Raw genomic sequence first — 11,939 nt, forward strand, 5'->3', positions numbered from 1 at the left:
TATTGAGGGATTCAACCTTTTTTTTATTACCAAACCTTTGAGGATCTGACTAATAAACAATTTTGAAATCGATTGGAGATATTGCAGGTTCCTTAATCGGAATCGATTGACAGAGAAGATAAAGAACAAAAGACAAAAGGGTTTATCATAAAGGTTTTCACTAAGAAAGTTCTCACAAAGAGAACAAGAACAAAGCTAGGATTTGTGAATCACGAACCCAAAATACATAGTTTTATAGTAAATCAAGTTTGTGAGAATCTATACAATTTAGGGATTTCACTTAATATACATAAATATAAAGAATATCTGATATCTCTAAGATACCAGATATGTTAACTAAGTACGTGTAGATCTATAAATACAAAATATTACATTATCAATCTAACTCGACTTCGTAGATCAAATATTATGTTGGCACTGGTGAGACGTTGTTGCTGATGGAAGTCATCATGACCTGGTTTTACTTCATCAATTTCTAAGGTTTGACCTTAGAGATATCCTTGGAATGATTTTCTCATCCTAGAATTTTCGGATTTATGTTTCCGATTCTCTTATTCTCGGTAGAATATCATTGAAAGACGACTCCAATTTTTATCTGGAACCATAGTTTGAGTTTTTTTCCAGTTCCACATCTATTTTGATGATGCTCTCCTCCATTCTGCATTATTGTTTACTCAATTTTTCCATGTCAAATTGTTCTAGTCATCTTAGAGTTTGTTATTTTGTTTAGATTCATTTGAACTGATAATATTCTATTGAAAATTTTTATGATTTTAAAATGTAAATTCTTGATATATGATCTTTGTTCTTGGATGATCTTGTAATTTTTTTTCACCAATTTGTTTTGTTTATGTCATTAATTACTTTTTTTTTATGAATTATTATTTAGTGAATGACTATTGGATTCCCCATATCCCCCATCACTCTCCATAGTTAGTGACCATTATAACAAACATTATTATGAGTTTTATGAGTGTAATTATGCATCACTATAATGAGTATTCATAACATACCTCACCGTTCATCTTCTTTATCTAGTATAAGTAGTGAGTATTATGTGTTGTAAAGTTTGGTTGTTTTACCACAAGTATTGAAATAAAGTTCTTTACAATCTCATTTCCTACTTTTTCCTTTAACTTATATAGCTTCATATTTCATAACATGTTATCAACACGACTCTACCATAGAACTTGAACTTCTTGTCTCTTTTGTCACTGTTAGGTAAACATATTTTATAAGTTCACATGTATAATTCTCACAAGTAATTTTATGAAACTTCTTAACTAATAATTCCCTAACATACATGTTTTTATTTTGATTGGTATTTTCACTATGGAAAACCTTAGCAAACTTGAGTTTATTGCTCTTGCCATTACTGGAAAGAATTATTTATCTTGGATCATTGATGTTGAAATCCACCTTGATGCTATGGGTCTTGGAAACACCATAAAAGATGTAAATCCTTTAAATGAAGCATCAAGTCAAGAAAAGGATAAGGCGATGATTTTCCTTCGCCACCATCTTGATGAAGGATTGAAAGCTGAGTACCTCATTGTCAAAGATGAAGCTGATATTTGGAATAATCTCAAAGAGAGGTATGATCATCAAAAATTGGGGATACTTCCTAGAGCTCGTTTTGATTTGTTACACCTTCAGCTACAAGATTTAAATATGTGAGTGAGTATAATTCAGCCATGTTTAAAATTACTTCCCAACTAAAACTATGTGGTGAGACTATAACGGATGAAAACATGGTAGAAAAAAATTTCTCTAATTTTCATGCCACTAACTTGATCCCGCAGTAGCAATATCTTGAGAATGGTTTTAAAAAATATTGCAAATTAATCTCATGTCTTCTTGTGGCTGAACAAAGTAATGAGCTCTTAATGAAAAATCACCAGTCACGTCAGACTGGTTCTAGTCCATTCCCTGAAGTGAATGCAACGTCGTGTAATCATAATGGTCATGGGTTTAGCTGTTGTTATGTCCACGGTCATGGCCTAGGTCGTGGACGTTGTGGAGGCCGTCATAATTATCTTCCCAATAATAACAAGAATATAAGCAAACACCAGAAGTGCGAAGATAACAAAAACTCACATCCTAATGATAATAGTGGTCAAGGTAAAAAGAAAGTTAAAAATGTTTGGCACTGCTGTGAAATGACTGGTCATTGGCCTCCTACATGTCGCACACGAAAGGTAAAAAGAAAGTTAAAAATGTTTGTCACTGCTGTAAAAATTTTTGTTCTGAATTATATTTCCAAAGATCAACTAGAAATGGGACATTTGGATGTTACCGATTATCTTTTCTACACTAAAGGCACAAGCAGTGCTATGGATGGTGATGGAAGTACCTAGTTTTTCCCATAAAAGGAGATGGATATGTCGCTATATCATGAAGTTTTTGGTTTTCTAGTATCGTTTGATTTTTGCATTATGTTCGTTTAGAGTTATCGTCATGGTCAAGAATAATATGTAGTTTTTTTTTAATTTCTTTTATGATTTTGTATGTCATAGTCGTGTCATGAGAAGTGATTTCGGTGGTTCTTCTCAAAGTAATAAAATATGGCTTTATTTATCTAAGTCTAATATTTCTTATGTTTTTTTTATTTGAAGAGAAATATGGATATTCGCAGAAGAAATGAAGAAAATGTACGTCTTGTAGATAGTGCAACAACACCTAACATTTTTAATAATGAAAAATATTTTGCTTACTTATTAATTAGAGAAGCAAATGTAAATACCATAGTGGGTAGAATAAAAATTATTGAAGGCTCCAGAACAGCGAATATAGTATTACCACAAGAGACAATAATTACAATTGGTGATGCATTATTTTCATCCAAATCACCAAAAAATTATTAAGTTTTAAGGATATTCGGTCTAACGGATATCATGTTGAAACAATGAATGATGGTAATAAAGAATATCTCAATATTACAAAAATAATATCGGGTAAGAAAGTTTATTGAAAAAATCACTCGTATCGTTCACCGGATTGTATTATACAAATATTAGAATGTTTGAATCTCATGCTATTGAAAATAGAAGGTATGATAACACCTTTAAAGTTTGGTATAATCGGTTGGGCCATCCCAGATCAATTATGATGTGTAGAATAGTTGACACTTCAAGTGGTCATTCCTTGAAAAACAAGGTTTTCAAGCTAACGAATTATCTTGTGTTGCATGCTCTCAAGGAAAATTAATTTTTCGTTCATCATTGAACAAAATTGGCTATGAAAATCCAAGTTTCTTTGAAAGAATTAAAGAGGACATATATGAAAAAATTCATCCACCATGTGGACCATTTAGATATTTTATGGTTTTAATTGACTTGTCAACTAGATGGTCACACGTATTCTTATTGCCTAGTCGTAATCTCAAATTTGCAAGATTACTTGCACAAATAATCCGCCTAAGGGCACATTTTCCCGATTACCAAACTAAGAAAATTCGACTTGACAATGCTATAGAATTTACATCACAAACTTTTAATGACTATTGCATGTTGATTGGGATAACTATTAAACATCTTATTGCATTCTAAACTTCCTACATTGATATGGGGTCATGCAATTTTACATGCATCATCACTTATATGGATCAGGCCAACTAGATATCATAAGTTCGCTCCTATTCAACAGGTTTGCGTCCATGTACCAAATATTTCCCATCTAAGGATGTTTGGATGCGCAATTTATGTACCTATTTCTCCACCTCATTGCATAATAATGGGTCCTTAAAGAACAATGGGAATTTATGTTGGATTGAATCTCCATCTATAATAAAATATCTAGAACCATCAACTGGAGACTTATTTAGAGCTAGATTTGATGATTTTCGTTTTGACGATAGATTTTTCCAACATTAGGGGGAGGGGGGAATAAAGAAGCTGCAAAATAAAATCTCTTGGAATGAATTATCACCTTCAGTTTTAGATCCTCGTTCAGGTTAATGTGAACTTGAAGTGAAAAAGATAATTCATTTACAAAATGTAGCAAATCAACTGTCGTATGCATTTACTGACCCTAAGAGAGTAACAAAGTCACATGTACCAATTGTAAATACTCCAACTAGAATTGATGTCCCAGAAGAAAAAAATACAACTGAAAATGAATTTTAGGCACACCTGAAGCATGGAAGACCATCCGGTTCCAAAGATAGAAATCCTCGAAAACAAAAGGGACCAATATAACTGATGGTCCAAAGGAGAAAACATAATCCTTTGAAAAGATTAGTGAAGTTCTAGAAAAGCCCAATGACATAACAAAAGAAACTGAGCTACCTGAAAATTATGAAAATGAAGAGATCTCAATATATTATGTCATGACGGGAATACGATGGAACTGAAATAAGATAGACGTCGACAATAATTTTCAGTTTCATGTTGCATGCGAGATTATGGAAGAGTATGAGGATCTTGAATCTGAATCTATAGAGGAATGTAGAAATAGAAAATATTGGCCAAAATGGAATTATGTAATCAATAAAGAGCTTAAGTCTCTTAATCAATGAAAATTTTTTGGACCTGTAGTCCGTACATCAAATAGAGTAAGACCAATGGGTCATAAATGGGTATTTGTGTGTAAAAAAAACGCAAAAAATGAAGTTGTGAGATATAAAACAAGACTTGTTCCCAAGGTTTTACCAAAAGGCCCATAATTTATTATGAAGAAACTTACTCTCCTGTGGTTAATGCAATTGAATTTCGTTATCTAATAAGTTTGTCAACACATGCAAAAGTGGAGATGCGTCTAATGGATGTACTTACCCTTATTTATATGATTCACTTAACAATGATATTTATATGAAAATTTTAGAAGGGTTTAAGGTGCCAGAAGCACAAACTTCAAATTCACGACAACTATATACGGTAGAATTAAATAAATCTTTGTATGGATTGAAACAGTCTAGTCGTACGTAGTTTAATTGTTTAAGTGCATTTTTGTTGAAGGAGGGCTACAAAAATGATATAATAAGCCCATGTGTATTTATAAAAGATCCATATCATAATTTGTCTTAATTCTCGTTTACCTAGATGATTTGAACACAATTGGAACTCTTGGAGAATTGGAAAAGGCCACTTCTAGTTTGAAAGAAAATTTTGAAATGAAAGATCTTGGTAAAACAAAATTTTGTTTGGGTCTTTAAATTGAGCACACAAACAATGGAGTTTTGTGGATTAATCTAGTTATCTAGAAAATATTCTTAAAATTTTTTATATGGATAACTCACATCCATTGAGTAACCCGACGGTGGTAAGGCACTTAGATGTCAAAAATGACCAATTTCGGCCTTGTAAAAAACATGAAAAAAATTGGTCCCGAAGTAACATATCTTATTGATAATGGTGCACTAATGTATCTTGCTAATAATACAAGATCTGATATATCTTTTGTTGTAAAATTATTATCAAGATATAGTTCTTGCCCAATAAGAAGACACTGGAATGGAATCAAACACATTCTTCGATATCTTGGAGGTACAATGGATATGGGCTTATACAACTAAAATTCATGAAGTGTAGAGTTAATTGGTTATGCAAATGCTAGATATTTATCTGATCCACACAAAGCTCGATCCCAAACATGTAATTTATTCACTTGTTGAGGTACCACAATTTCTTGGCGTCCTATTAAAAAATTTAGTTGCTACTTCTTCTAACCATGCAAAGATTATAACAATTCATGAGGCAAGCCGTGAATATTTGGTTAAGAAATTTAACTCATCAAATTCGTGAGAATTGTGGTCTAATTTCTAACAGGGATGTTCCAACCATACTATATGAAGATAATGTGGCTTGTATAGCCCAATTCAAGGAAGGGTTTATCAAAGGAGACAGAACCAAACATATATCACCAAAGTTCATTTTTACTCATGATCTTAAAAAGGAGTGTGACATCAACATCCTAAAATTTCAATCATGTAACAACTTGGCTAATTTTTTCACTAAATCACTTCTTACATCCAAACTTGAAAAGATGGTACGAAACATTAGTATGTGGCGCTTAAAGGAAATAAAGTGATGTGTCCATCAAGGGGAGTTGGAAATATATTGTACTCTTTTCCTTAGCTATGTTTTATGCACTGGCTTTTCTTAACAAGGTTTTAAATGAGGCAAATATCTCCAATGTCTTATTCATGTACTCTTTTTCCTTAATAATGGATTTTTTCCATGAGATTTTACCGATTAAGGTTTTAACGAGGTCTGATACAATCGTCATTCAAGGAGGAGTGTTTTGATTTATTATTTAGTGAATGACTATTGGATTCCCCATATTTCCCCATCACTCTCCATAATTAGTGAGCATTATCACAAACATTATTATGAGTTTTATGTACTTATGCACCACTATAATGAGCATTCATAACATACTTCACCTTTCATCTTCTTTTTCTATTATAAATAGTGAGTATTATGTATTGTAAATTTTGGTTGTTTTACGACAAGTATTGAAATAAAGTTATTTACAATCTCATTTCCTACTTTTCTCTTTAACTTAGCTTCATATTTCATAACATGTTATCAACATGACTCTTTCAATTGAAAGAGGGCCCCTACTACATGTTAAAAAACTTAGAACTTCCCTGCTTACAAGTAGCAAATTGCATAGGACCATATAACGATTTATCATCTTCGAAGTGGCCTGGAAAGATATATGTGGCATCAATTACTTGAATGAACTTCAGGTAATTAATTTCTCTTCATATTTGTTTATATATATATATATATATATATATATATATATATATATATATATATACACACCAAAGGGCTTCCAGCCCAGCGGTATCCGGTGTTGCCCTCCCTCCTTGAGGTTGAGGGTTCAAGTCTCGTCGTGCACATAAGTGAATTTAAGGTGTAGTTTAGGAGTAGGTTAGATTTGCCGTTTCAAAAAAAAAATATGTATATATATATATATATATATATATATATATATATATATATATATATATATTTGTGGTTGATTCACGATTTGTGATGCCATTTAAATGGGCTTACTTATTCTTTCACGTGTTACTCAATCAAGAAAAACAAAGAACGGGAGGAGAAGGGGTATAAGATTGTATTTTTTTAATTCTAATCGGAATGTCACTTTTTTCTTCTTATAATTCTCTTATTCTTATGAGAATGTTAGAATAGTGCTTGTAATTTCTGTTTTCTCTCATCTATTTCTTTTATTCTAATGATAATTTCGGTTTTGTACTTGTAACAATGACAGATTTTGCATTTGTAATTTATTCTCAAGAGAATTTAAGTTTTGTACTTTTAATTCTTCCCAAAGTGTTTTTTGTTTTAAATTCTCCTAGAATGTTAGTAGAACATGTATACCAAATGTCATTTGGTCTAAATGTACCAACGTGTTGGAGAGGTGTCCCTCTTCTAAGGGCTTGAGGGTTCAAGTCTAGTTGTCGACAATAGAGTAGTTTATGAGTAGGATTTAGTGGGTTTGTGTGTTAGCCATTAAAAAATGTATATTTTGTTAAATTTTAATATAAATTTCTTATTCTTGTACATTAAAGCAAGAATGACACATATGTTGTTAAGAACCATTTTTAAATTTAACAGATTTTTTTATCTTTAATTTGAAATCTATTAAAATTGATTATAAAAATGATATTATAATTGAAATTTAAACAAAAAATGGTCAAAGATTCTTGGCATAATTATAGTATATTTTATACTTAAATAAACATGAAATGTCTATAATACCCTTTGAAATGATTTTAATGTTATTATATGGTACATGCTAGTCCATTTACTACCATATAGCCTAAATCTTAACCATTAATTATTTTCATCTTATGGTTAGCATTGTGTTCCACATTTACACAATAATTGTCATTTATATTTGAACCTATATATATATATATATATATATATATATATATATATATATATATATATAACCAGTATCAAATAAGAAGGAAAATGAATTGTTAGATGAATCAAAAGTAAGATAATTCATAAGAAAAAATTCCCAAAAAAAAAAAAAAACACCTTCATGCTTCATTTTTAAGTAAATCAAGAAAAAAACCACTTTAATGACAATTTTAGTGAATAACAACAAAATCGTAGTGATATTTTTTTGGGAATTATTTTTGTGAATCATGTTATTTTTTATTCATCTAGTGATTCATTTGTTTTGTTCGTCAAAAAATATATGGACAAAAAACTTCTTACCTTCCTACCAAAAATTTATATATTACCAAATATATATATATATATATATATATATATATATATATATATATATATATATATATATATATTGATGTAAGTAATATTATACCTACTAGTTTACCAACTATCTAACTAACCATTACGACTAAGGCAGTGGACCTTCTCGTAAATAGTATAGCACAAAGAGTCGGGTATCAAACTCAAGGAATGGATTTAGTATACTAACATAACTATTAAAAGATTAGTCTAAAAGCAAGCAATAATTATAAAGGGGTTTTGTCTGATTTTTCAAGTTCAGAAAAACTTAAGCACTCAACTAAAACGGTTTTAATCAATATTTTAAAAACACTTTCGTTTAGTTTCAAATTTACATTTTTCCTATGTTTAGTTACTATTTATGGATTAAAAAAATTGGTTACCAATTGTTATGTAATTAGTTATTTTGGTCCAATAAACTAATATTTTCACCGATTCATTTAAACTATGTATGGTCATACACAAGCAAACACAAAACTAGTTATTAATTGTAATTGAGCTATGTAAGATTTATCTAGAGCAATTAAACAAACACAATTATGGTCACAATTATGTTCTCCAGCACAGCTAAGTTTGTTACTTTTATTACTTGATCTAGATGTGGTCACTCCTAGCTCTAGCAATTTAATAGTCACTAAATTGCTAGGTAAACAAGTTCGTGTAATTTAATGGTTATTAAGCTAAGCAACAAAGTCAAAAACTTTAACATGATATGTAATGATAATCAAACACAAGCATAAATCTAACTTTATAAAATCCATAAAATAATAAACTAAACCATAGATTCAAGGTTTCATCTAGCTAAACAAAAGAAACGAGTTTAGCTACTCATAACTGAAATTAAACATACAAATCCATAATAAATCGACATGATTAATGCAAACCGAATATAATGAATTGATCTTCAAATTCTCTTTCTTCCAACGATTTCTACTTCCAAGGTATGTTTTTCGTAGGTTTCTGCTTTCCAAATTCGTATATCTCAGAACATCTCTCTCCAAAAACTTTTTTCAGTCGATAATGCAAAGGAGTATTTATAATTTTCCAAAATATGTGGCTTACGTCGTGAGCTGGGTGTTTATCCGTATCGAGCAAGGATTCTGACTTTCGCGTAGCAATCTTCTAGAATTTCCTCCTCACTTCGTGAGCTTGATGTCTCACATCGTGAGTTTTGTTTTTTCAGCTAAAATCTTCTTCATTTAAGCTTCAATCCTCCAAAGTTCCAATGCTTGTCACTTCTGGTCCTTATTCTTCAATAGTGTCCACTTCTGACTGCAAAATACAATTTAATTCAATAAGTATCACATATCTCTGTAATTAACCGAAATATTACTTAAAATGTATTAAAATTTACTTAAAATGTGTATAAATATGGCAATATCATATATATATATATATATATATATATATATATATACACACACACAGAGAGAGAGAGAGAGAGAGAGAGAGAGAGAGAGAGAAAGTAGGAGGGAGGTACAATCTAGAACACCAAAAAAGTTGAGAACATGCGAACAGTTCTGAACCAATCAATGTATAGGGGCATAAACGGAATTTAACAATCTAATTAAGTAAGAATAAGTCTGAGTAATTAAATTAGTCCTATAATCATGGGATTTGATCTTCAAGTTTCATGGATTATATAGATCACGTTACAAAAGACCCTAGAATCGATCATTGAAATCGTGTTTCAAGAAATGTACAATATATTGGAATTCAGAAATTATTTATAACTTATTCAAGAAAAGGAACAAGGAAATGTCAAGTTCAAAAAACAACGATGAGTATGAATTCGATGATATTAAGAAACAACAAGGAGAACCTATGAAACGATTGTCTATCGTGCGTACTTTGCGATACAAAGTTACAATGTAACACTTAGTTTCCAGAACGGATCGGTTTAGGGCTTCATGGAGTCAAAGGCATAGTTTTTGGTTAAAACCAGGTGTCACAACGTGACTATTGAGTGGTCACGATGTGAAAAGTGATTAAATGAAAAATGATGATTTAACTGAGCTCACGACATGACTCATATGAGTTCACGACATGAGATGCGTTGTAGCCCAAGCCCATGATCTTTTAGGGTTTCCTTCATATTTAGACCCCATAAACCTTATTTTAGGGTTGATTTACAGCCTCCCTTGTCCTTAAGCATAGAAAAACCCTAAACATAGCCTCTCCTTGTTATTCTTGAGCTTTTGGTGGTGTTTTGGTGGTTTGAAGAAGAAGAGATCACCATTGGAACATAGATTCAGCTCTGAAGCTTCATTTGCATATTCTAGCAACATCTCTGGACCATTGTGAGTATCCAAGATTAAAGCTTTATGATTCCTTATTGATGGATCTAGGATTTTATGCATGATTATCCATAGTTAGATGAGTTAGAATGTTGAGACTCCATAAAGTTAGCAACTTTATGGGTCCTTAGAATCCCTTGGTGATTATATGTGATGGATCTGAGGTTTGGGTAATGTTTGCGCTCATGCTTGAGTTTTGACCTCCTTTTCTTCTTGAATGCCCTAATTTGAGCTCAAGTCTTGCATTGGATATGAAAGACCTTAAAGAATCGATTTTTATGGTTCTTGGGATGTTAGGAAGTCTTCCAGAGAGGATAGATTAGTAGCTTAATGGATTAAGGGGTTTTATTCATCAAAATGTCATTCAGACAGATATCACGACGTGAGGCTATGCCTTTCATGTTGTGAGGATCAAAGATTCTCAACTATTTTGTCTTTTAGTGGCTCACAACGTGACCAGTAGATTATCATGTCGTGAGGGGCAGTTGACTGTTGACAGTTGACCGTTGAATTTTTGGACCATTTTTGACTTTAGGTCAGACTTGAAGGATTTGGGATATTAATTAAGATTTGTCCATATTTTGGTGCTATAGGACTCATGGGAGCAAGCAGTTTAGAAAGTGGAGCGCGTCGCAGTGTTTCTGGGTTCTTCGATTCGGGTGAGTTTTCCTCACTATACCTGTGGGTCGAAGGCACTAATGTCGGACGACTAGTTTTGGTTATCATATAGTAGAGGAATGTCCTAGGGAATGTATGTAGCCATGTAGGATAGATTGAGGACTCTTGATCTTGGCTTTCTTGCATGCTCCTTGTTTAGTTGTGGCTCTAGAGTAGGATCATCTGTTTGGGTGGCTATCTCACATCTGGTTACTTATGGATATGCATTCTATGGAGATTAGCTGGTAGCGGAGAAGTGTGTTGTGACGAGTCTAGTAGGCTTTAGTGATCTGTATTATTGATATTTGCCTATATTATGTGCCTAGTTGATTCTTGATTGTTTATATGTCGACATATGGTAGCATATGAGGTTGAGGCGGTCTTGCTGTGTGTTGTAGGCCAAGATGCTAGGAGTGGTCCGACTGTAAGCTGTAGGCATGGAGGCTTGGGAAGAGACCAACAAACCCGAGGCATTCCATTCGGGAGACTGTGGGCCGGGGGTATTCCAGTCTGATGATTGAGGGCCCGATTTGCATGCTTGTTTGTTTGTTGTGTGGGGTATTTTGGGGGAGTTCACTAAGCTTTGTGCTTACCCAGTTGTTGTTGTTTTTTAGGTATCATCGGTTATCATGGGAAGGCGAAGGCGTGATTGTACACATTCATCAGCAATAATGAAGATTTTGCGTTATTATATTACTCTGATTTTCAACAAATGTAATTTGGAACAGATGATCTTCTTAATACGGATGTTATAACACGAAGT

At 32.2% G+C, this 11,939-nt stretch overlaps 1 protein-coding gene across 1 annotated transcript; it reads left to right on the forward strand.

Annotated features, from left to right (window-relative positions):
• The first annotated feature begins 1,332 nt into the window (after window positions 1-1,332).
• LOC145113367 (uncharacterized) lies at window positions 1,333-2,357 on the forward strand. Its single transcript, XM_079049470.1, has 2 exons — window positions 1,333-1,595; window positions 1,874-2,357. The coding sequence occupies exons 1-2, from the start codon at window positions 1,333-1,335 to the stop codon at window positions 2,355-2,357; spliced, it is 747 nt and encodes a 248-aa protein (XP_078905596.1).
• The last annotated feature ends 9,582 nt before the right edge of the window (window positions 2,358-11,939 follow it).

Source organism: Lactuca virosa, chromosome 5 (genome assembly GCF_052849685.1).
Source record: "Lactuca virosa cultivar CGN04683 chromosome 5, Lactuca_virosa_CGN04683_v6, whole genome shotgun sequence".
NCBI lineage: Eukaryota > Viridiplantae > Streptophyta > Magnoliopsida > Asterales > Asteraceae > Lactuca > Lactuca virosa.